The 27629-nt window shown below is 39.9% G+C and overlaps 1 protein-coding gene across 1 annotated transcript in view; it reads right to left on the bottom strand.

Annotated features, from left to right (window-relative positions):
• The window catches only part of lig1 (ligase I, DNA, ATP-dependent), a 190618-nt gene that overhangs the window by 60033 nt on the left and 102956 nt on the right, over positions 1–27629 (bottom strand). Inside the window, exons 21-22 of the mRNA XM_079561006.1 lie at positions 15846–15917; positions 2950–3094 (exon numbers count right to left, since the gene is read on the bottom strand). Coding sequence (XP_079417132.1) covers positions 2950–3094; positions 15846–15917 — 217 coding nt within the window. The remainder of the gene's footprint in view (positions 1–2949; positions 3095–15845; positions 15918–27629) is intronic.

Below are 27629 nucleotides of genomic sequence, written 5' to 3'. Positions count from 1 at the left end.
GGAGCACAACATCCGCGCAGTAACTCCTAAAGACTTCCCCCGCTCACTTCCGTCAATAGAAGCTGCGTGACTTGTAGAGAGAAGCAGAGAACAGTTGAAGAAGCGTCGATAACTTGTGAACAATGCCTTTTACGTGCATCGTGCCGGGCTGTGATAACAAGCAGAAAGTATATAGTGTAGTAATGTTTCACAGATTTCCAACTCACCCCGGACGACGACACAGGACTCAGGACCTCGACCATGAGGTAGGAATGCGCCAGCACTTTCCCAAAATATATTTTCTGCTTGTTGTAAAAGGCTCTGTACAAGTCACGCAGCTTCTATTGACGGAAGTGAGCGGGGGAAGTCTTTAGGAGTTACTACGCGGACGTTGTGCTCCTGTATCATTACGCCTCACAATATAGTCCCCCTTTTTATCTGCTTATAAAATCGACATGTTACATTTCTGTGTAAATATACTTTGCATGAAAACACTTCACGTAACTTTATTTAAATAGGGAACACGTGGAAGAGCTTGGTAGCTTCTATCGTGAGCTTTTTTGGAGCTATGTGACATGTGGGAGAGGCTCCGTTTGCGTGACAGAGCGCACGGACAAAGACCAGACGGGGATATATTAACTCGACTAAGGTTAGGTAAGAACATATCTCAGTATGTAAAAACGGTGGCCTATTCCTTTAAGAAAGAAACATCACATGAAACGTTCATTAGCTAAATTCATAACATATTTGTTTTCTCAGTAAAAATTCAAATCTCTTCTTGTCTTCTCCTCCACTAACGTTAGACTATCTGGAAGTCCATTCCATGCCTGCTCTGTATGTAAAGGTCCTCATAGTGCTATTCGATCTTACTATTGGCAAGAGAAATGTTCTGGCCATTGCATGTCTGGTTTTATATTTGTGTTTCTCGTAAGTGAACAGGAGATTTTCATACGTAATCCTTGGACATCTGGCCGACGTAACACTTCTCACAGAGTATATGAGTCTGTTTTTCACTGAACCCTATTTTAGTTTACTAAGCATTTCTTTTGTGCTCATCATGTAGTCACAGCACCATTTGAGCCGCTCGGTTCTGAACTATTTGTTTTAATTAATCTATTTAAAGTTTTAATCACTTCAGACGTCGCATTTGACCAGACTGTTAGAGAGTAGTCCAAGTAGGACAGCACCAGAGCCTGTGCTTATATCTTTTTATCATTGATATTGCCCTTGCCATTTTTACCCCTATCATTCCTATATGTTTGGTCCAGTTTAATTTACAGTCCACTAAAACTCCCAGCAGCTTGGTATGGACAGGGATAGAAGAAGCTGTGATTGGATTTTCACTAATATAATAAGAGAATGTTAACAGGGCAGTGATTGTTTAAAGCTGACTGAATAAACTGAATCAAACCGGAAAAGTCGGAGGCTGTTGAGTAAAATGCTTTTCTTGCTCTCACAGAACCTCCTCCACATCCCGACTGTTCACTTGAGTTAATTAGAAGCTCATCTCAGCCAGAGTTCATAGCGAGACAGAGGTGCGAACAATGGACTAATTTAGCCTCGTTCTGGAGGAAAATACGCTACACACAGCGCACGGAGACTGTTTGTCTTTCACAAATGTAGATCTATGGTGCAGAAACTTTACTTTATGAGAAGAAAATAACTCAATCTTAATTGGAAGTCATCAAACTATGAAAGGAATATTATTGCCTTATCAACTTTAATAGCTAGAAGGCGAATACTATTAGAGTGGAAATCAAGTGTGTAACCAGTAATACTAAAAGTAAGTAAAAAAGAAATTCCAGACATTTATAAATCCAGTGCTTTTTTTTTTCTCTCTCTGTTTTTGTTGAGTTTGTCGATCTATGTCTGATGAGAACTTCAATGATGTGGCAAAGCAATGCTATGATCACTTCATATCGCGATACAATGCGGTATCTCTTTTTTTGAAAAACTTTTTTGCGATATATTGTGCAGCCCTAGTGGCCATTGTAAATTCTATCACTTATGCCGGACTGATTTTGGGTCCCATTTCAGATGGAGGGCGAATGGAGTGGAGATAAGTTGTCATAATGCTGTATATAGGACCGCAGGTTTTTTTTTTTTTTTTTTTATGTCTTTAATTTTTTTGTTTTTCTTTTTCTTTTTTCGGGGGTGGTTAATGTTTTTTTTTTGTTTGGGGAAGGGGGGAAAATAAAATAAAATTAAAGACCTTTGTTGTGACTTGTTGTTCTGACTAGTCAATAAACAAAAAGTAAAAAAATTTGATTAGCCCAGCCTTAAAGGGATATTTCAGGATTTTTGACATAGGGCCTCATTTCCTGGTTATCCAGAGTGTTGCTGATTTCTGGAGATATTTTTTTTGTAATTCATGCAGTTCTTGTATTCGAAGAGTTTCGTGGCGCTAGGCTAGTGCTAGGCTAGCGCATTTCTATGGTATCAGCTAGCCTGCATTAAAAACAGTGTAATATACCATATAAATGTCTGTGTCCATAGAGTAATTTTAACCATTTTGCATATAAAATACCTTATATTTGAGCAGCATCAGCTTCGTGGTTGTATAAGCTACGCAGCGGTGGAGGGATCTGCTAGAAAATAGTCCCTCAAAATGCGATAATTCATGTGATGCAGGTCAGTTATATTCCAAACATTATTCTATGGACACAGTCATTTATATGGTTAGTCTGGTGTTATAAGTGATTTGCCTCAGGTGTGGAGCGGGTCAGACTGTTTTTAATGCAGGCTAGCTGATACCATAGAAATGCACCAGCCTAGCGCCACGAAACTCTTCAAACATAAGAACTGCATGAATTACAGAAAAAATATCTCCAGAAATCAGCAACACTCTGGATAACTAGGAAATGAGGCCCTATGTCAAAAATCCTGAAACATCCCTTTAAGGTTTATGTTTCAAAAGGCTGTTAACTCATTGACTGCCAATGACGTCCACAGACGAAACATTTGACCCACCTTTCACGGACTGTTCCAGAAACTCGGCGATGGCGTCCGTGTTGTCGGAGTCGATGGATTTGGCGAAGACGAACTCCCCCTCGACTTCAGAGAAGCTCTGGTGCAGCAGGGCCCTGCGCCGCGACAGAGGCTGCTTCACCAGAGACTGTCGGGAAACACAAACACACCAACGCGTTACGAGGAAAGCGATATATCTCAGGCCATTTGCTCACAGCGGCCCCGAGCGGCGCCGCGACAAGGACAGAGTGGAATCTGGAGCCGCTTCACAAACAGGGAAACGAGTCCGCCTCGGGGAGCGGGAGGAGGCGCCGGCGAAGGAACGGAAGAGGAGCTACAGCAGAGGGAAATTAACAAGGAAAAGCAAACTGCAAGGAAGTAAAACAGGTTTCAGATCGAGGTTTTTCTTCAGATTAGGCCGCTTTAGTCGGGCTGGGTATCAGTACTTTAAACTCTTAACCCCCACCTGAACAGAGCACATTTTCTCCAGTTCGGCTTTACCCAAATCTAAAAGCTTCTTGACTTGAGCTTACAGCTTATTAGCCAGGTTAAAGCAGTACTAAGTAACTCTTCCCCCTAGAGGCCATAAGTGCAACTGCAGGTGTAGTAGCAAGTTACGATTTTTTAATTTATTAATTGTCTTGTAGAGTAGATACTACGCTGACAGGAAAGGCGAAGGGAGAGGGGGTTACTGTGCTTCCAATTATACAATAGAATTTTTTTTTTTTCACTCAAACTTGGCTGTAAATACTGTTTAAAGTGACGTTAGCCCGCAGTTAGCTTTGCCCGTTAGCATGTTAGCTTCTTCATCGTGATTACATTAGTGTGTATTGGTGCCTCCGGTCCGGTGGCAGTCAAGTAGCAAATATGGTTTTCTGGCCAGAGACACCAGGGGGAGATGAAAGACCCTACAATCATCCCATAAACACTTGTATTACCCCCACAGGGACTACGGAAAGGATTTATTAAGGTAAATAAGTTACTTAGTACTGCTTTAATGCCTGATTTGAAAGCCAAGACCTAAAAAACTGATGTACAATTTTTGTTGTATTTTGGAAATGTTTTTGTTGCTTGCGTGTAATTTTTATTTAATTGTTTTTGATGTTTTTTCTTTTTGTTTTGTCATTTTTGTGCAATTTTTGTGTTGCCTTTTTGTCGCTTTTTTGTAATTTTTTTGGGGGGACATTTTTGTTGCTTTCATTTCATTTCTCTTTTTTTTTCCTTCACTTTTTCGTAATTTTTTTTGTCATCTATGTTTACATCTCGTTTTAATCGCTACTTTCATGTTGTTGTTTTTTTTTACCCATTTAGATTTGGGTAAAGCCAAACTGGAGAAAATGTGCTCGGTTCATGTGGGTGTTAAGAGGTTAACGATACTTGGTTTTTGATATCGATACCTGAACGATATTTTTTCCTGATACTAAAACATTTGTCATGTAGAACCAAAAACAGAACAATAATGTGTGAAAGATCTGCAAATTCACAATATCGGGTTCATCTCCAAATGTCAAGAAATTGTGAAAAAATTAAAATAAAATTGGGTAAAAAAATATGGAAAATTAGGGGAAAGTATCAGTAATAGAAAATGGGGGGCGAAATTATGTGAAAAAAATTTAAGGGGGGGGGGTTAAAATGGAACTAATTTAGGAAAATCATGACTGTAGCTGAAGCCATGTGGAAAAAAAGCTGCTTCATTCCAGGTTATATTTCAAAAGAAAAGGAAAAAAACTAAACTAAACATATGGCTACTATACTTTACCTGTAATAGAGTATTATCTGAATCCATTTATATATACATTTTACGTTTTATTCTAACCAGGTTGAAGTTTTCCAGAACAATGTAGATGAAAGATCAATATTATTGTTATTGGGATCTTTTTTAAGATGATACGGTGTATTGACTTTTTGTTTTTTAATGTGAGGGGCATAGTTCAAACACAGAACCTGGTGAGTGTAAGTTATGTGAAAAGGTTGAGAAGCAAAGATGGATAGAAAGTCCTAGAATATTTCGACCCTTCTAGTTTGCACTTTGTTTGGTATAAGATGTTAATATTGAATGCCAAAAGTTCAATACATTTAGATTAAAATAGGTGCATAACGTTTTCTTTGTATTGACTACAGTATTATCGTTTATCGCGATATTTTCTGAGATGATACATCGTCCTCGAAATAAAATTATTGGGGCAGGCATGTAGAGGAGTTTAAAACCAAATTAAAAACTCATCTTTTTGCTTTGTCATTCGGTTCCATGTAGACCAGACACAGTTTGTGCCTTTATATATTACCTGGGTTTAAGTTTTATTGTGTTTATTGTACATATTGTTACTGTTTTTTTTACAGCACTTTTGTCGACAATGGTTGTTTTTAAATGTGCTTTATAAATAAAATTGACATTGACATACCTAGGAGAGGGCCGCATTTGGCCCCCGGGCCACACTCTGGGCATCCCTGCCCTAAACCTAACCCTAGGCCGGGAGAAAACAGGTTAAAGAAAAACTGATCTAGTAACAACGTGATGATTAGATCACTTTCTGTTGTGAGTCATTTATATAATTGTGACTTAAAGGGATATTTCAGGATTTTTGACATAGGGCCTCATTTCCTAGTTATCCAGAGTGTTGCTGATTTCTGGAGATATTTTTTTTTTGCTTATGTTTGAAGAGTTTCGTGGCGCTAGGCTAGTGCAAGGCTAGTGCATTTCTATGGTATCAGCTAGCCTGCATTAAAAACAGTGTGACCCGCTCCACAGAGCACCTGAGGCAAATCACTAACACCAGACTAACCATATAAATGTCTGTGTCCATAGAGTAATTTGAACCATTTTGCATTTAAAATAACTTATATTTGAGCAGCATCAGCTTCGTGGTTGTATAAGCTACGCAGCGGCGGAGTGATCTGCTAGAAAATAGTCCCTCAAAATGCGATCATTCATGTGATGCAGGTCAGTTTTATTCCAAACATGATTCTATGGACACAGACAACATAAGAACTGCATGAATTACAAAAAATATCTCCAGAAATCAGCAACACTCTGGATAACTAGGAAATGAGGCCCTATGTCAAAAATCCTGAAAAATCCCTTTAATAGACGGTCGTGAAGCCAAGGATGTTTAGTCCAGAAAAGCAGAAAAAAGGAACATCTGCTTTTTCCACTCATGGCAAACGACTCTCAGGAAAGTCTCGGTTAGTTGGGGTGTCAGTGCGTCTCATTTAGGTTTGATAAAAGACTGAGTTATCAACAGAACATTAATCGTGAGCCGTAATGGTGTAAATATCTAATAATGAAACAACGTTACAATCACAGGCGAGTGCGATTGAACGCCTCGTCGTTTTCCCTCAAAAGCGTTTATCGAATCCCCGTTTCCCCGCGTTCCTCGATAGATATTAATTACAATACAGTGAAATTAATGCGCCTCTTCTCAGCAAATAAATCCGCCTCAATCCTCGGTAAATGACTCACGCGCTAACAAGATGAAGACCGAATCTACCTCCCACACAAACAAATACCACTGCAGGCGAAAACCGGGATTTCAGCACAAAATTATGCAACAAAATGTCTCCCGCTCGCGTCTGTTCCCTCATCAGAGGCACCGGCGGAAACACTGCGCCGGATTCTCTGAGATATTTCCCTCATTTTGCAAAAGGGATAAATAATGCAGTGAATGTATGGCTCCACTTTGTCTGAAGGGAACATTATTAAGCATTTGCAAAGTTTTTCCATATAAGATACAGAGACAAAACCTTTTCAGTAACTTTAACCAATCCTGACTTCATGTTTTAGGAGTTTGAGGTTCCCGAATGTATTATGAAATGTGGTTTAATTACATATCGAAGCGAAAATGTTTTGCTATTTTGAACTGTTATAACATAATGTGGCTTAATCTGGGTTTATGCAGGCAGAAGCAAGTCAGATTGAATGCTTTTAATGCCCAAATACTATATTTTAATGCCACAAAAGTAGAAAAAAATGGTGATAGGATTTGCAAACATGTCATCAAACAGAGAAAACAGAATTGGACAAAACTGGAAACATTTAAGGTCAGCACACACTACGTGACTTTTCTAGTCATAAACAATTTTATATAGAATGGGGGCCCCACACTACACGACTGGATTCAGTGCGATTTTCGAACGTCTGGGGGTTCACACTTAACGACTGAGAATCGTGAAGAGTGAACACACTACACGATTCTGACAAACAGCTGATGTTTTATAACACAGCGCGTCTGTCCTCTCTACGGCTTTGAAAACTGACCCCAAATCCGCAAAGATAGGCCTGTGTTTGTGAGCGTGGGATAACGTGTGTGTCCCGATTGGTCAACGGTGTCAACAATGTCACAACACCGCAGCACTAGCTTACCGCTACTACGAAGCCTTCAACTTGGCTATAGTTCTGTCAAATGGAGATAAAAGTTGGCGACAGGAGGAAGCGGGACGTATTTCAGTGGATTTAATAAGAAAAGGAGACGGGCGTCAACCACAGGACGGAGGAGAAAGCGAGAGGCTAGCCACCGTTTGCGGCGTGGTGAAGCTGAACAGTTCGTCTCCAAACTCAGTAAGTGCCGCTAAACTCTGTTCGTGGTTGAAATGTAGCTGGAAAAGGTGGTTGTCGTGAACTTTTGGTGATATAAAGTTGTGCTGTTTCGTGTGTGGGGCTGTGGCCATGAAATAAGTTGTTTGTGCCGCTGGTTTAGCAGAGAAAAGGAGGCGCGTCGGTGTTTTTCTGTCTTTATATCACTCTGTCATTCACATTTGGGACGGTAAAATCACCAACGTTTCTCCTGTGCGTCCAAAATCGGGCTTAAAGATCAAACATGTTTGATTTCCTACGACTGGAGTCTAGTCGCGTCTTTCTACCGCCCACACTACACGATTCAAACGTCAGTCAGTCCAGTACACGACCCGACTCTGTGTGACCGCCTTCGACTAGACGCGACTCGAGAAGACTCGGCACGACTGAGAATTATAGCAAAATCGGGCATAAAAGTCGTGTAGTGTGTGCTGACCTTTAGGCAAAAAAAGTGGCCATTTTCAGCCAAAACTGCAGCTGAAAATGTTTTAGACCAGAATATTGGTATTTTCAATGAACTTATGCGGTAAAAAATGTTTTTTACACTATATTTTTTGGCAAAATTCATTTAGTAACTTTAAACCCTGTTCAAAGTGCAAATGACAAGTTTAATGCTTTTGAAAATATTACTTGTTTAGATGGATAACATCTGTTCAAGTAATAATTATTTTATTTCAGTGAAGCAGAAAATTAATGAAGAAATTCTTAGAAATTACTTTTATCTGAATTTTTTAAGCTGCTGACAGGAAGTGACATCGATAAAGGTAACGTTCCAGAGCAGTTTGACTCATTTCCCATTGACTTAAAGGTCCTATATCATGAAAAATCGACTTTTTGGAGCGTTTAACCATGTTGTCATGCTATTTCCTCATCAAAAACACCCCCAGGACAGGCCTGTTATTTTTTTGTACCTTTTTCTAACGATAATGTCACAGAGAAAATCGTTTGGCTGCGAAAGGTGCAGGACTTTATTCAACCTTCCTGAAGAAGAGTTCACTCGCCAGAAGTTGGAATTTCTTTCCGGGATTCAGCGACAATCAGCAACATAGTGTTTGTCTGTGACTGTCTCTGATGGATGTTTGGTGAACCTTCACCAGAATCAAAGTGGATTCACTTTTATTGTGTGTTAGCTTGTGTGTGTTAGTGTGTGTGTTAGCGTGTGTGTGTTAACGTGTGTGTGTTAGCGTGTGTGCTAGCGCGTGTGCTAGCGCGTGTGTTAGCGCGTGTGTTAGCGTGTGTGTTAGCTTGTGTGTTAGCTTGTGTGTTAGCTTGTGTGTTAGCTTGTGTGTTAGCCATGTATGAAGCTGTGTTGCAGATGTCAACTCCTTATAACTGTATTGTGAAGTGTTAGTGAGAGCGAAATCATTGAAATTGTACATTCCTTCAAAGCTAAGAGATCAACAGATGGATCTGACATAGATATGGTCCTCGTGAAAGAAATTATTGATTTTATTGTCACTCCTTTCATGCATATATGTAATCAGTCTTTTATAACCGGTATCTTCCCAAGTAAAATGAAAACCGCCAAAGTAATACCTATTTTTAAAAGTGGAGAAAAGCAACAGTTTACCAATTACAGACCGATCTCATTACTTTCGCAGTTTTCAAAAATATTAGAAAAGCTATTTGTCAGACGACTTGATAGCTTTGTAGACAAGCATAACCTGTTAAGTGAACATCAGTACGGTTTTAGATCCAATAGGTCCACTTCAATGGCAGTCACCGAACTAGTAGAAAAGATATCAACATCTATTGAGAACAGGGAGTATGCTGTTGGAGTATTTATTGACCTCAGCAAGGCCTTTGACACAATAGACCATTCATTGCTTTTAAATAAACTTGAAGGGTATGGTGTCAGGGGCCTAGCTCACACTTGGCTAAAAAGTTATCTAAGTGATCGAAATCAGTATGTACATATTAATAACATCAACTCAAAGGAGGAAAAAATAACCCACGGTGTTCCTCAGGGCTCCGTTTTGGGACCTAAATTATTTATCATGTACATTAATGAAATTGCTGAAGTCCTCAACAAATTACAATGTATCCTATTTGCTGATGATACCAGTCTGTTCTGTTCAGGAAAAGATCTTGAGCTGCTCTTAAATACAGTAGGAACTGAGCTTAAGATACTAAAAAAATGGTTTGATATAAATAAACTTTCCATAAATCTGCATAAAACTAAATATATTGTATTTGGAAACAAGGAAGTAAATAAACCGTGTCAACTCAAAATTGGGGAGGTAGAAATCGAAAGGGTGTATGTAACAAAGTTTTTGGGAATCAATATTGATGATAAGTTAAATTGGAAAGCGCACATAAATACACTAAAGACTAAAATTTCTAAAATTATTGCCATACTATGTAAAATTAAAACCTCTGTGAATCAAAATGCATTATATATACTGTACAATTCCCTCATCCTTCCATACCTTAGCTATTGTGTGGAAATATGGGGGAATACCTATAAAACTAACATACAACCTATCTTTTTATTGCAAAAGAAAGCAATTAGAGCGATCAGCCATGCAGAATACTTGGCTCCAACAAATCCACTTTTTATCACACTAAATATCTTAAAATTGCATGATCTTGTTGATGTTTACACAGCAGTTGTGATGTACAAAGCTCACAATCTCAGGCTCCCTCAGAGTCTACAGGAGATGTTTCAAACTAGAGAATCTAGATACAACCTTAGAGGAACTGATCTGCTACAGAAACCTCTGGCGCACAGTAATACTAAGAGGAGGTGTTTATCAGTTAAAGGCGTTGATCTATGGAACGGTTTATCTGTTCAACTTAAGGGCTCCAAAACTATTAAAGCATTTAAGAAAATGTATAAATCAAACATGATAGAGAAGTATAGAACACTTGAATGAAAACCATTAGAAGAGAATGCGATCGAGGATACACAGCATAATTTTTGTTTGTTGAAGTTTAAGTTTTGTGCTTAAGTGTTTCCATCGTTGGTATTAGAGAAAGTGTAAAATGTGTCATCTTGGGACACAGAGTCACAGTTGTAAAAGGGGTTAGGCAGAATAAGTCTTGGCTTCAGCCTAAACCCCTTCGGTCAGGCATCATTTAGATTTAATTCTTAATGTATGTGTTTTTCTTATTGTATAATGTCTTAGATCTTTGGAAAACATGTGACATGTGATTTAAATGTTCATAATGACCGAGGAAAATAAATTAACTAACTAACTAACTAAGTAACTTGACTTATTGCTGTGATATTTATATTTATTTTACTGCTAATAATGCATGGGTGGATCAGCTCGGAGAGGGGGGGCGGAGTTAACTGAATCGAAGCTTCTTGTCTTCCGGGTTTGCAAAATACCCCCAAATACTTATACTTCTCACAGAAAATAGTACTCCATAGGGGTAGAGGTACAATATATTATATTAATGCCTATAGTTTACTTTGGAATGGCTAAAATAGCAGGATACAGATCCTTTAACCTTTAACATGGTCGGCATGGGAACACTTCCTGTCGGTGCCCAATAAGGAAGTGAAACGATAATGGTCCAACTAATGAAAACTGGGTAAAAGTTTTGGCAAAATCTTAAATATAATAGAATTAAATATGTTTTAGCAAAAATTGTGTTGAATTTGTAAATGTGGAAACTTTGGGCACAACGGGAAACTTTTGAGGGAAAAAAGTATTTTATTTACACTCTTGCCTCTTACTGTAATTGATTAATTCTATGTTGATGTTTTTATTGATTGTATTTGTTTTCTTATATTTATGCAACTGTGAAGCATTTTGAATTGCCTTGTGTATGAATTGTGCTCTATAAATAAACTTGCCTTGCCTTGAGAAAAAAAATGTTATAACCCGACAGAAAAAAACCTACAATTGAGCTTTTATTTTGGCATATTATTGATAAACCTTTTGTGTAAATGTTTGGCAATGTCACCATTTGCGATGATGTAAAGCTTTAATGCCTGTTGGAGTCAGATATAAAGCTTTTAAAAAACATTTAAGGCCTTGTTTGAGCACAGTTCACTCAATAATGTCTTTAATGCCTCGCAGAAATCCTCATTGCAGCCGCCAGAATCCACAAAACGGGAAGAACAGAGGAAGAAATGACAGTTTGGTGGGAATATTTCACGAGAGCTCGACGAGGTTCACCCCCAAAGATGAAAACGGCGAGCGCGGCGTCGCACGGGGACCAAGAGGAGGCGGGACACAACCCATTTCCAACAAACACGAGGAATGAGAATTAGCTCGCACACAATGGAGAAACAAAGCGTCTAAACCGGGCGACAAATTAATGCACGGGATTTACATAAACGGCGTATTAACTGGAAATGCCACAACTTTAGAGTCAATTACATCGGGCTCATTTGGGAAAACTGTTATTACGCAGGTCTATGGAAATATGGCCTCATTTGCATCGACTGACTTTTAGCAATTCAATGGGAAAACACTGAACCGGGCGCTTTCCAGGAACAACTGCATTATGGGCTTGATAAACAACAGCCTGAGCAGATATAGAGATTATTATTTAAATGCGGAATATACTGTACAGAGCGGGTTCTCCCTCCACTAATCGTGTCCCGCATTGTAAAGCAAACAAATGAACTAGGGATGCAGATTTTATATAGATTTTATAGTTGGAGCCCTCAACGATTAATGCTTAATCAATGAACAGAGTGTATTTTCTCTTGTTCGACTTTACCCAAATCTAAAAGCTTCTCAACTGTCACTTTTACAGGGTATCTGCAGAGTTGGACAAGTCAAATTTAGGACTTTTTAAGACCTTTTTAAGAGCACAAAATCTCAAAAATGAGACCTGTTTTTGAACGCGCAATATATAAATGGACTGTAAAGAAAATCACTGTCACAAAAATCCAAGTGTCGAACTGTTGTTTTTGATTTCACAGTGGGATGTACAAATGTAAGAACTTAATTTTTCACATTAGTTTTAACAACCTTATCCCATAATAAGAATATTGAGATTTAATAATTACGCACAATTATCGACTGAATGAAAGAAAACAACAGATATTTAGTTTTTGTGTTTAAAATGCTTTGTAATACTTGAGCTGGTAAACATTCACTGTTTCTAAAAATAAAAGCAACGTTTCGACTCGTTTGCACAGAACACAAAACACTGTCAACTTTACAACTAATCAATTATCATAATTATTTTAATTATATTATTATTAGGCCAGAATCTAGTCTAGGTTTTATGTTTTCTAAGCTTGTTTGTCAGATGCTTTGATGAACAAACTGAGAAACGTGTTTCTAAAGTAACAGGACTTTCTCTTTCCTTCTGTCCCTGAGCAGAGGAGCGTTTGCTTTGTGTTTCCGAACATGTGGACAAACTTCATTGTGAATTATGCCGTTCATGACCTTGAGTTGGATATTTACAGCGAAGGATTATCTCCACGTTGTTTCATATTGGACGATGGACGTATCTTTCCACCGACAGCAGCATTACGGACGTCCATCAGCGACACCTTGATCATGTTCTGGATTCCTAAACACTGCTGACTTCAATCGTTTTTTTGGGCGGATAAAGCTCTGAGGGAGAGTCCTTCTGCCTCGCTCGACTATCGCTGAGTTTATGTTGTTTGTGGCGGCGGTCAGTGCGTCAGCGTCGCTTCGCCCTCTCGGACCATGAGCGGCACCGGGCGGCTCCTCATTGGTGCTTCTGTGCATTTATTTGTCTACTTTTTAAACTAAATTGTGCGCAAATAATTGGGTCGTTGAACGTTAATTTTTAAGACCAGTTTACCCTGGATTTAAGACGAAATAGGCAGAATTTTAGACTTTTTAAGGCCTCAAATTTGGATTCTTGAATTTTAGACTTTATAAGACTTTTTAAGACCCCGCGGAAACCATGCTTTTATGTTGCGTTCTCCTTGTTTTTTTGCTGCTTTTCCAGCAAGTTTTTGTCACTTTTTTGTTGCGTTTTCATCCTTGAAACAGTTCAGATAACTACAGCGTAAAGAACATACCAAACCAAAGAGTGTTTTTGGCTTCATTCAGGCATGTCTGTAGCCTGGCTAACGGCAGACTAAAATCACAAGTGATCAGTCTGGGGACCAGTTCATTTTCTCACAGGAGAGCTGTGGTTTACGATCGTCCATAGTCGTTTATTGGGCTGAATGTCTGTCATGCGTCTGTACGTTGCCGTAGCCAATCGTATCATCGTATCTGATGACGTACGCAAATACCCGCAGTAAACATCCGAGCTGAAGTATTTACCGTATTTTCCGGACTATAAGTCGCTCCGGAGTATAAGACGCACTAGTCAAACATTGCCTAATGAAGAAAAAACAACAGGCTGAATAGGCGTACGGTTTGCTAAGGTAACACATTGTTGGTTAATAACATGAAGCATAAACAATGAACTAAATAGATGTAGCTGCACTGTTGACAAGCCTCTCCCATGTTTTCAAGCTCTCATCTGCGAACTTGTTCCTCTCGCTGTAGCCATCTAGCTTTTAGCCCGTGATTAGCTTGTTTGTTTACTTCATTGCAGTAACCTCCGCTGTCTTGCTCACTCCAAACTTTCTTTCTGCTGCTCGATTAGCCTGCAGCGCCCTCTAGCGGCATGTGAAAGTATTTAGAATTTTAAATAAAAGGAGGAAAAACATCACACATTAGTCGCTCCGGAGTATAAGACGCACCCCCCCCCCGCCAAACTCTGAAAAAAAGTGCGACTTATAGTCTGGAAAATACGGTAGAACACGGTCTGAAGCATGATCGAAAGATGGCGTCGCGTCTGCTGCTGCCATGTTGGATCTGTAAATAAACGTTCTTTTTTTCTTTTATCCGCAAAACAAAGTACATCATCGTCTTGCCGTCCTTCCTCGAAATGTGACTGGTCAGGATGAATGATGTGTGTGAGTGAATGTATGGTGGTGTCAGAGGAACCGTTGGCGCAGTCACACATTCAAATTCATTATTTGAGCGCACACAGCAGTCTGGAGTTAGCCAGGCTCGCATGTCTGAGTAATCCTCATGAATCCTGCTCTCTGAGAAGCCGCTGAGCCCTCTTCTGCTAAAAGACTGGCTTTGACTATCTTACGTCTGCACTTCCCCCATCCAGGAAGTGCCCGACGTGTCCGTCCCCCGCAGGGTAAATATACAGTGAATGCCCGTAACTGACTGGCTAAAATAGCATGACATAGGCCCTTTAAGTAAGAGATAATGTATAGAACGGTGGTCATTATCGGGAAAATAAGCACCTTCAGGGCGAACCGGTATTGTTTCGCCCTGTAGGTGCTTATTTTCTCGCTTATTATACGGCCATTTGCCAACTGAACACATATAACATAGAGGTTCTTAAAGAGACAGAGGCCTATTTCAAGACATTCACTACAGCCATTTTGAGAGAGCAATTTTATACAAGGCAGTTATTCTAATTTACTGCATTTACAGACCAACAGAAGGTTTCGTCATCATTGTAGTGTGATATAGACTGGTGCTATGTGATTGAAAAAAGCATAATACCCCCTCTTTAATGATTTTCGCGGCAAATAGTTCCCATAAGTTTCCGCGTTTGGCTCGGCTAGTAGCTGCAAAGCTAGTATCTAGCCTCGCTACTTAGTTGAAGGTGCAGTTGGAGAAATGGTGGTGAATCTCTGGGTAAGTTGAAAGTCGGACTCATGTTGACTTCACGAGCGATTCCCCCGACTTCTCTCGCAGGGACGGGGACAGAGACAGTGTCCTCGACTACTACTATACTATGAAAGACCTGTATTACCATTGTTGCCATTGGCAGCGGTCATTATTATTTTCAGAGGTCCTCTATCAGAAAACAATGACCAGTAGAGCGTTGGAAAATCCCAGTCAAGTGAATGGACATTCTACTTGCATTGTGAAGAGACGTATTGTAATGTTAGATAAGTATTAGGAAAGTTAACAGTGTAAACTCTTTCTCCCACTTTCACTGGTGTAAATAAACTTGGGTAAACGGCCTTTAAGCGCTAAATAATATGTTTCAAATGTGTGTCTTTTCTGTTTGATTTCTCTGTGATTTGTTGATAGAAACATCTCGGCGCCTCCCCTCCATCAGAGGCTTCGCCCTCGTTACATTCTGGAGCGTGTACCCGGCCCATTCGCTCGGTAAATTTGTACATTTGAATTTATCGCCGACTCTTTCCAGGCAGCACTTGGACATAGCGTGGAGAGCAGCTGCCCGTCTCGCTCTCCCCACCGCGCACAGAGAGAATCTCAATGAGCCCCACAATCATAGGCCGGTTAAAGCCGCATCATTGTCATTCAGGTTCAGATCTCGCCTCATCATCCGAGCGACGGGCCCGTGCTGCCCGTAAACAAAAAATAAATTAGGGAAGAGAGAGAGAGAAACCCACCTCTCCGTTCAGGTACAGCAGGTCAAAGGCGTAGACGCAGACTTGGACTTTGATTTCAGAAGCATCGACGTCCTGCAAACAGAGACAAATTAGAACGTTAATCAGAGTTGTTGTGTCACAAAACCGGAGGGGATTATGGGTTTTTTCAGGTATTTGGTGATAATTTTAAACACAACAAGCACACGAGCCCAAAGCGGAGGAGACTGAGCCGTTCCTTTCAGAAAAACTGTTCCAACATCAGGAACATCCCAACACTGAGAACCTTCACTAGATCAGTCAGACTCTGGCACCTGGACAATCAAACCTGCAGTCACAGTGTGGACATGGAGGTTTTTTACCAATAGTGTTCACGGTTTCATGTTTATTGTCTTAAAAAGAAAAAAAAACTTTATTTTATATATTTATTAATCTAAATATCTTCTTTGGACAATAAAAAAAAGCCCAAATTATATAAAATTTGCTCACGTTTCTAAACTAATCCTCCCTGGCTGACCTGCCCCCTGCTGGCCAGCCTCACACCTGCCCAACCAAACCAAGCAGGCGGCCTGATGACATCACACAGCGCCGTTTATGTCGGACCAAAGCATTTTCCAATAGTACGTGAAATGCAAAGGATATGAGGCTTCTAAACTTCGGTTCTCCTTTCAGCAACAGTTGAGCACTTATCAGTAGCGTCATCTCAAGAGCTACGTGTAAAAAATATTCAAATGATCCACAACAAATACAACAGCTCCATATTTATATATATACACACACTACAAACACCAAATGGCCTGAACCAGGATTATGAGATCAAGCACTTTCTTTAATCTACAATCTATTTTCATGTGTAAATCACATATTTTTATGTATTTTAATGTATTTTGTAAATCTAATGAACCTTGTCACAGCTTGTGATATATATTTTTTTAAAGGTTGTAATGGTTGTCCCATTGATTACTCATTCATGCTTATATGTGTGTGCAACTCCATCTGCTCACTGAAAATAGAAAAAGAGCGCTGCTTCGGGTTCCCACAAAGTGTAATGGGTTGTAGTGAACTCCGGGTGCTCTTCCAAGGAGCCTTCTCTGCATGAAAACAGAGAAAAATGACTGGCTATGAGTGTAGAATGCAGTCAAAGAAGGTTAGGAGGCACTCCGTAGTTAGCAAAAATTAAAAATCCTTTATTATGGCCTGGACAAAGAAATTAAAAAACGCCAACAGCTTCATCAGGGCAATTTCAATATTGCCCTGATGAAGACAAAGCTGTCGAAACGCGTCATAGCCCGTCATTTTTCTGATTCATCCTCCTGCTCACAGGTGGATGAGCCGACCTATCAGTGGGTAGAGGTTTTATATCGTAGTAGCAAACTCCACTTGGATCGAAACATTGCCTTAATAAATGGAGTCTTTTTAGAGTAAGTGTGCAGGCTTTTTCATTATTCACTGTTCACCTCGATAATGAAAGGACTCAATAGGTTATCGTAAAAACGGTAAATCTTGACTCCCCTAATAGGACCACAAATCTACTTTGTAATAATGAAAATGCAGTGAAAAATGTACAAATGACTGCGGCTCCACTTGTGCACGTGAGCAAACACTGAGTAAATAAATGACCCCTTTAGTTTTAGACACGACTTTCCCAATGAACTTCCTTCAAAGCCTTAATTCTTTTGGTCCTGATTTAGTCCCGAACCGAATCTGACCAAAAGAGCAACAAAAACGAGGATAAAGCGCATCGAAAAAAGTGACAAAAACGCCCGATCTGGAGTAAATGCACTCGGTAAAGTCTTATTTTGACACAGTTTGATGTAAGACAGTGGTCATAAATTTTGCTTTGATGAAATGTTTTATTAAATCATTACTATATTATAAGGCAGTTATTGAATATTGCACTTATGTCTCATATTGTGTGGTTCTATTTGAGAGAGTCGTCCGTACGTGCTTTGTGTGCAAAAGTATTAACAGTAAAGTTAACAGTAAGCTACATTAATGCGCCACATCGCCGCTTCTCTCGCTGTACAAATAAGAAAAATCCATTTAGATCTGGCTCTATTTATTAGTGCGTGTCCTAAAGTATAATGAGGTAATAGGATTTTCTCCCTAAAAGCAGAGTTCAAGTCTTTTCCGCTAAATTTACGGCCAATGTGACATTACCCAAACAGTTTTTTAGCCTTTTCCGACGGCCTTTCTCTAAATCATGGCCCATTACGGAGATTTACGGAACAAAAGCCCAATCTGCGGCGATCTTTACCCCGCGCTGTGGACAATCCGCAGTAATTAACTTCTTACTGCCTTCAAAGACTCATTTTCAAACACTCCTTCTTTCTTTTTCTTAGTAAAAGCGATTATACTAATAGCAGGATTCTGTGCCAAGGTTAGACTCTTTATCTGACGTTTTTGACGAGCGCCTCCTTCAGACGACACCATTTTCAGATCTTTTTAAATCACTTTCCTCCACTCGACCCATTTGTCTGGAATATGTGATGCATGATTCTCGTATCACAGGTTCACACAGGCGACAGAGAGGCACATTTAATGCCACTTTAGAGTCAAAACACTACTTTTGAGATGAAAACATTCTATTAGACTGAGAAATGAGGAGAAATTTCAAAATTCAAAAGCAAATTGGATTCAACCAGGAACTTTGGAGAAAAAAAACATTTCAGCCAAAACTGCAGTTGAATGTGTTTAGACCATTTGTCTACAAGATGAACTTATAGTTAAGCAAAAAGTCACTACAGTATATTCACTAAAACAAACTGAATTAAGGCAATTTTCAATTAAGTTTAATATTGTATGACATTCATTCCACTCCTTTTGTGTTTCTGTGAGAACCTATAGAGAATTCAGCAGATCTTTAAGCAAATAAATGAATACCGTAAATGCTCTAATATAGGCCGGGGCCTTTATTTACTCAAGGGCATCTAGGACCAGGCCTTTATTGGAACCAGGCCACAATTAGAGACAGGCCTTTATTTCTATTTGAGCAAAACGGACGACCAGGAAAATAAAGAAAAACGAGATTTGTGTCCATTTGCAACTAAAATATTAGGTTCATTTATTTCAAACACTCTTCCAGCGGCTGGAGCATTGATGCCTTTTATTTTGTCGGGACAACAGGAAGTGTTTCGCTGCTAGTAGCTTAACGTTCACATCAATGTCAGATTTCTCTACTTTCGTTTTTACCGCAGACTTGGATTATTTGGGAGAGACGCACTATTTATGTTTGGTTATTTTGAGGCGTGGGACTGACCTGCACACGGAGCAGCTGGACGTGCTTTGAAGACACGATGGTGACTTCATAAAAACCCAGGAGGGTCACACAACATTTGTTGTTTGCCCTGTTTCTAAATATAGTCACAGGAGGTTTGAAAAGTGGCTAAATCTGTGTCAAAGTTACGCTCGGCTCAGCTCCTCCGCATCGTTCCCTATCGGCCCGGGTTCCCGTTTGTTTACTTCCTGCGCGTGAGTTTTCATTTACACTAGTATGAGAAAAATTCCTAACTTAGGGAATATGTCTACCGTTATAGTTTCTAATAAAAGCCCCGGCCTGTTCTAGAGAACGGCTTTAATTTACCTCCGCAGGGACCCGGCAACTAATGGAATACAGGCCAGTATTAGAGAATTTACGGTAGTTCAAAACTGGACGGTTTTGTGATAACCATTGAAAGGACATTCAAAACTATGACCAAATGACACGTCTGTGTTAAAAAGTAGGTTTTTCCACGGCTTCTGGCCATAGACAGACGAGCGGCTAACGGCTAGTGCACATGCTCTTATACTGCTTCAGCGGAGTTGACAGATCCACAATGGCCTCCTATAGATACAGTCAGCATCGTTCAATACAAGAGGGCGTGGCCTCGCCGATGGGGAAGGAAGTATGTTTTGGGAAACCAAAGCCGTTCTCTGGCGGAATATAAACTTATTTATCACACACAAATAAAGTCAAGTCTAAATTGGGTCCATATTGATGCTTTTTCACAGCAGATTTTTCAGTGGAAGCAAAACGACATCAGTCATAGCTAGCGTTAGCATGTAGCATGTCAGCATTCTCCGTTATTTTTGTAATTATGGACTGTTGAACCGTTTTGCTCCTCTTCATGTCTTTGTATCTTTAGTGTTTTTTTTTATTCCAAAGTAAGGTGTGTTTCATTGTATTAAAGTTTATTGTGGGATATTTTAAGATTGAGTAATTGTCCAACAGAGCTTGAGAGTCATTTTGAAGCTTTAGAGTTAGTTTCTGTGACATTGTAAGGTCTCAAGGTTCTTTTTATCATGGTCATTCTTATTGAAGATGCAAAAAAGAACAAGAGTCTGACTGACCACACAAATTCTCATTAATTTTTCCAGCCTGTGACCCATGATTCTGATGCCTTGATCTTCACACCACCCAATCATCACCTCCCCTTTCTGCCTCTCCGACTTCACCTTTCTCCCCCTTGTCACCTCCCCTCCTCTCACACCCTCCCTCCCTTAGACCCGTCAGCCACAGCTCTGTCTCATTACTGCTCTCCTCAGCTGCCTCCATGTAAAAATCCACTTACAACTTTCCATCTTCAGGACTGACCCGCTGTCATTCAATCTCACAGGGACCAATAAATAGATTTCAAACTCGCGGCTTTGCAGATCGTGTTCAAACACACATCCCTGTTGACAATAGAAAAGGGAGTCCCTCAAGGTTCACTCCTCTTCACTGTACAGTTCATTTCTATGACACAGTTGCTCCTACTGCTCGAGAGCCCTTTTCCAAATTACAGTCTGCTTTCAATACTTTTCAAAACTCAACTTAAAAAAGACCAAATTCACGCACTTTACTAGAGCCAATACCGTTGAGCGCCCACTTGTTTACAAAGGGAAAGCGTCTGCAACAACTGCCAATGGAAAACAAAACTGGGTAATACGACAAACTGATTTATTAAGCTCAAGAACCATCGTCCCTCTGAACACAAAGAAACATTGCAAAAACGCTCGATATGTGCGGAGGGATGTAAGAGAATCCGGACACTGCAGCGCCTTTAACCTCTTACCACCCGGCTAAACCAAATGCATTCTGTCCTCTTTGGCAATTATATAGGCCTGTGTAACACCTCATTTGAAAGCTAAGACCCACAAAACTGATATTTTTCCTTGCGTTGTTGCTGTGTTGTGTCACCTTTTTTTAATGTTTTTTGTGGTAACATTTTTGTTGAATTTGTGTGATTTTTTTGTTGAACTTTTGTCACTTTTTGGTTGAATTTTTTTCATTTTTTTCACTTTTTGGTTGAATTTTTGTCACATTTTTGTCACTTTTTGGTTGAATTTTTGTCACATTTTTGTCACTTTTTGGTTGAATTTTTGTCACATTTTTGGTTGAATTTTTGTCACATTTTTGTTGAATTTATGCTACATTTTACTCCTGATTCTGAAGCTTGAGCTGACTTTGATATTTGTAAAGCACATATTAAGTTGTTAGAATCACGAAGAAGAAGCTAACAGGCTAACGGCGGCTAACTGTGGGCTAGCGCCACTTAAACAGTATTAACAGCCACGTTTGAGTGAAAATAATTATCTCTATTGTGTAATCGTATGTACAATATCCCTCTGTCCCTTTGCCTTTTCTGTCAGCGTAGTATTTACTCTCACGGACAATTAAGTAAAAAACGTAACATCTACGACACCTGCAGTGGCACTTTTGGCCTCTAGGGGCATGAGTTACTTAGTAGTGTGCATAGCATAAAAAAAATAATTAATTGCAACTCGACATCGATAATAATTAACACTTGCCTTAACCAAACACATTTTCTCCACTTCGGCTTTACCCAAATCTAAAAGCTTCTTGAAAAAGGAGGTCAAAAGAGCGACAAAAATGAGACGTAAATGAGGATTGAAAACGCAATACAAAACACAGCAAAACAGTTACAAAAAGCGACTAAAATTCAAAAAAGTGAAATCTTAGATCAGTTGTGTAGGTCTAAGCTTTCAAATGAGGCATTACACTGGCCTATAGGCAGAAAGCTACAGTTGAGAAGTTTTTAGATGTGGGTAAAAATGCTTGGTTTTGGAGTGAGTTAAAGAAACAGACCACCATTTTTCCATACTGAGATATGTTCTTACTTTATTTATTTATTTTATTTATTTATTTGATAGGGACAATGCATATTGATGAACAGTTGCACATGAGCACTGTAAATATGCCAGATTATAGCGGGGATGCTAGTTTCCATCTGTAGTCCCTAGGCAGGCAACACATACACAATTTAAAATTTATAATTAACATAATTACCTGAGTTTAGACGAGCTGATGCGTACTACAACCTTTACTTTTAAGGTCTGGACCTGTATTTTGAAATTTATATCAACCAAGATGTTCAGATACATTTTAAATGTGACAATGTATGGATAATCTTCAATACCATCTACATTTTTTTACTGTAGTGGCACCAAATTTACACCAGTTACCAATTATCATACCAGCAACTTACTACAACCATTATTTTTCAGGTCTGAGCCTTTATTTTGAGATCCATACCAAAATATAACAATTTATGGATACTACTCTTCAATAGCTTCTACAGTTTTCAATGTAGCGACACTAATTGTACAACAGTTACCAATTATTATGCTAGCAACTTACTACAACCTTTACTTTTAGGGTTTTATTATTTATTTTGAAATTTATATCAACAAATATGTTCATATACATTTCAAATGTGACAATGTATGGATAATCTTCAATAGCTTCTACATTTTAGCAACTTACTACAACCATTATTTTTTTTAGATCTGGACATTTATTTTGAAATGTATGTCAATATATGAAAATGTGCATATATTACTCTTTAATAGCTTCTATAGTTATTACTGTGTTGGCACAATAGTGGCACCAGTTACCAATTATTATGCTATCAACTTACTACAACCTTTACTTTTAGGGTTTGGACCTTTATTTTGAAATTTATATCAACAAATATGTTCATATACATTTCAAATGTGACAATGTATGGATAATCTTCAATAGCTTCTACTATTTTTCAGGTCTGAGCCTTTAATTTGAAATCCATACAAAAATATAACAATTTATGGACATCTTTGTACCTGCGCTTAGTCACGCAAAAACGATCAAAGTGGTTGTTAGCATTTGGCCTCTCCCAGCATATTCCTATAGCTCCAAACGGGGGTGAAGTTGTAAGCTACCACGCTCTTCCACGGGCACAAAGACCAGACAGATACCTATCAACCTGCCTAAGCTCAGGTAAGAACATATCTCATAATGGAAAAACGGTGGCCTGTTCCTTTAAGAGGTTTATGATTCAGCCCTACGTCAGGCTCAAGCCAAAACTGAACTGAACTTACAGAAAACCTTTGAGCAGTGACTTGGAAAGAGCTGCCGGTCGCTTCAAAGCTCAGCCCCATCATCAGTGATACATTATTAAGCAATTCTATCACTTAAGAAGCTCATTTTGCAGAACAAACTGCCGTTAATGTCTGTCCTGAATAATAAGACGGGCAAAATGTTGAGTAAATCTCCACTTTATCCCCAGGACACAGAGAAAACTCCGCTGATTTCATCTTTCTCTCATTAATGTCATAATTAGTGCGTATCAGCTGCCTCTGCGCGGGAACACTGTGTGCTGGAAAACAGAGGAGAAGCCAGAAGGCCGACACAATCAGCCTGTGCATCAGTCCGTCAACACAACAGTAATCAGCGTCTCTGCTCAGCGTTAACTATATCTGGCACCGAAATCATCCGGCGCCGAGATTCCCCCATCGAGAGCCCGCCGCGACTCATTTCTGCTAATTTTAGACGGTGTGGTCAGGCGGGCGGAGGCGAAAGAGCAGGAAACTAATTGTTGTTGTTGGTTGGTTCAAAGGTTTTCTGCTGATGAGGAAAAAAACACCGCTCACGAGAGAGAAAGTCTTAAAATGTTCTCATTTAGAGACGAGACGGCGTTTAAAACTCGGCCAAAAGTACTTGAAGAATAAACAAGAGCATGTGTCGAATTGGTTCAGCAGAATTAGCTTGAACCATCTAAATTTATAACATTTCTGAGGAAGTTCAAACATGCCGAAATTTTGGTTGAAATTGAAGTCAACTCTTCGTATGATAGAATCGTAGACAAAGGTTCTTGAGCTGTCATCTGTACTCTGTTATCTTGGGGACCTCTGGCTGGTGTACAGTGGGTCTCAAAAGTCATATGGAGGACACAGCTCCATGTGGAAGAAGGAGCTTTGGTCAGATGAGACAAAAATTTAACTTTTTGGTCCAAATGCAAAACGTTATGTATGGAGAAAACCTAACACTGCTCATCGTCCTGAGTGCACCATCCCCAGTGTCAAATATACAGGGGGGAGCATCATGCTGTGGGGCTGTTTTTCCTCAGCGGGGACTGGGGAGACTGTAAGAATAGTTGTGAGGATGGATGCAGCCAAATACAGGGACATTTTGGAGGAAAACCTGCTGGAGTCAGCAAGAGAACTGAGGCTGGGGCGGAGATTCACCTTCAGCAGGACAATGACCCTAAACACAAAGATAAATCTACAATGGAATAGTTCAATAAAAACATATTAATGTGTTATCCGGTGTGGCTTGTTCATTAACTTGCACTGTCCCTACCAAATAAACCATAAATAAATAAAATTAGAATGGCCCAGTCAAAGTCCTGACCTAAATCCTGGGTTTCACAAGGTATTAATTCATGCTGTATGAATACTTATGCACGCCCCACCTATCACTCTTCTATTTTTTGAAAAATAACAGAATCATGTGTCATATACCTTTCACTTCACAGTTGTCTGTTACTTGTGTGTTCAGTAAAAAAATAAAAATAAAATCTTTATGTTTAGGGTTGTAAACATGACAAAACGTGTAAAAGTTGAAGGTGTATGAATACTTTCAAGAGGTACTGTATTTCATATCAAGCTCTCTCTCAGTACAGCTGCTTGTTTATGCCTTTTTCTGCGAGCTGCAGGAGTTGGAGAAGCTGACTAGTGCAGGACACCATGCTCTGGGAGGTTCTGCACTGTTCCTGAGGATCAGAGGAGAGTGAAGGGAGCCAGGTTTCCTCCAGGTGCTACGGTTTCCCCGACATCCAAAAAAATCCTGGTCAGGTCGGTCCACAGCGGCTCAGGACTAACACCTGGACACTACTTCGTTGTACGGTTGTACAATGACAAATAAAGCACTTACTTACTGTGCTATGCATCGCCACCGACTGAAATCAAGATGCTATTAAAGAATAGCACACCTCATGCAGATGAGGAAAACAGAAAACTAAAGGAGTAATTTACCAAGCGCCATCAAACATCAAACAGTAAATTATTTAGTACCCGTCTTAATAAATAACTTCCTTAGGATTTGATCCAAATAAAAGACCTGGAAAGTCACTCACTGTGGTTACATGGACAAACGGAAAGTGTGATCTATTACACCCCAACCCATGTAGACTTTCCCGAGCCGATGGTCGGCCGATTGCAATCAGATTAGAGCACGTAACAGTCCAAACAAAGCACATTGGCAATCGATGTATCAGCCAGCCTATTTATTCCGGAAGTTCGCGTGGGCGCCGCCATGAATTGGTCCCGCCCCTTTTCTCCTATCAGTTAACATGGGGCTGGAGAAGTCCACATAAAATCAATCACTACACGAAAACAAAGCCGTTTTCAGGCCGTGCAGAGAAACGCTGCAGAGTTGACATGTTGGTGCAAATGAACATTGGCCATTTTAAACAAATCAATCGACTAAACATCAGATTTGAGCGTTTAAATGGACGGGCTTCGCGCTCGACCGGAAGTGTCTGTACAACGGAAGTGCCGAGACAAAGCGAAAAGTGGCAAAAGTGGGCGGGGCGGAATAAGGTGAATATATTGGGCTGATATTTTGGCATTTTACTTTATCGGTTATCGGCCGATCTAACGCTGATAAAAGCAGATCTTTCCCTGACCGAAAGTGATGGAGACTTCCCGTTTTTTTGCGTTGGAAAGAGCCAAGTCAGGGCTTTAAAATGAATTCCATTACTGTCTTGATCAGCGAAAATGTGTGTTGTTGCAGTAACAAAATATTGTGGTTTAAAATATACATATCGATTGTAAGGAATTGGTCTAAAACATATTGCTCCACAACAGGGCATAAACCAGGATAAAAGGAGAGCATAAAGAATACTGTGAGTTCATATAAATGCAGCCGCCGTTTGGGAAACACCCTTCGATCCATGATAATGGCTCTGTAATTGTGACCGGTTTGTGCCGAAGAAGCTGTTATTTCAATCAGGACTTCAGTGACATGGTAATCTCCCCTGGCCTCGTCCGTCTCCCTCTGATCCATCACCAGCATCATTTCCTTCAGTTATCTGCGGCCGTCTCTTTTCCTTTCAACCTTTCCTCGTCTCCTCTCCCCTCGCCTCATTATCTGGGCCGCGGTACCTTTGTGACACCGCACGGATTTCAATCATCTTTCTGTTTCCGCGAAGTGAGGCGGCGGCTGTGGCGGAGACTTCGACAAAGGCAAACGCTGAGATGTTTTTAGGAGGAGGGTGGACAGATGCAGAGGTGCAACATCAAGCCCTAAAATGTATCTGCAATCAATAACCTGCAGCGCTGTGAGAGATCAGGCTCAAACTATGAACTTATTGGAAACAAAAACGAAAAACCACTCTCAACAATTTCATTTTCAATAATCGACATGCTAACTGATGCATATAAACAAATGGACGTGGCTAGGCTAAGCTACGCCATAGGAATGAATGAGCCGCTAAGCTAACGCACAAATTCTACCGTTTCTAGTCACCTTATTCCGCCCCGCCCACTTCTGCCTCTTTTTACTTTGTCTCAGCACTTCCTTTTTTTTTTTCGACGGGTTTTGTTGCTTTTATATCACTTTTTTGTGGCTTTTTGTCGCCAAGTTTTTGTCACTTTTTTCATTGCGTTTTTTGTTGTGTTTTAGCCACATTTTTTGTCACTATTTTGACTCTTTTTGTCAAGAAGTTTTGAACTGTTTGGCTTTACACAAAAACTTGAAAAAGTGTGAAAATAGCAACAAGAATGAGACAAAAACGCAACAAAAACGCGAGGAAAAGGATCCATTAAGATGAGTTTTAGGTTTAGTTATACTTTTATTGATCCCCGTAGGGAAATTCATTTTTTTGCATTTGACCCATCCTTAAAGGGACTAGATGCAAGTTAGCCATTTTATGCTCACTACTGCCACCCCAGGTCATACGTGTAACTGCACCTTCTATATTAAGGTTGTGCATGGCGGCAATTCGGACCCGAAATACTTAGTTTCAACATTTTTAGGGACTATACAGAGTTTAAAAATGTAAAAAATTAAGTATTTTCTTCCCCCCACATGTTCCTCCATGTCCTAATGTGTAGAATGAGCTCAGACCTGTTCACCACAACTGCCTCTAAAATCCTGTCCTGTCACTCAAAAAGGTGTTACTTCGGGTCTGAAGCGCCGTCATGCACGAGCTTAATATAGAAGCTGCAGTTACACATAAGACCTGAGATGGCAGTAATGAGCATAAAATGACCAACTTGCATCTAGTGTCTTTGTTGGGGCGACCTGTAGGAGCAGTGAGCTGCCAAGTGTGGGCTGGCACTCGGGGACCCATCTCCATGATGTGGAGCCATGCTGGATGTCAGAAACACCTGGCCATGTACAACCTATTGTACATGTTTTTAGCAGCAAACTCAACACAGAAAGGCCCCATCCTGGTGGGAATCGAACCCGGACCTTCGAGCCTTATTCCGCCCCGCCCACTTTTGCCTCTTTTTGCTTTGTCTCGGCACTTCCTTGTATTGACACTTCCGGTCGAGCGCGAATCC

This window comes from Gobius niger, assembly GCF_951799975.1.
Source record: "Gobius niger genome assembly, chromosome: 8".
Classification (NCBI taxonomy): Eukaryota; Metazoa; Chordata; class Actinopteri; order Gobiiformes; family Gobiidae; genus Gobius; species Gobius niger.
Note: the sequence above shows the minus strand (reverse complement) of the source record. Positions and strands in the feature narration are given on the sequence as shown.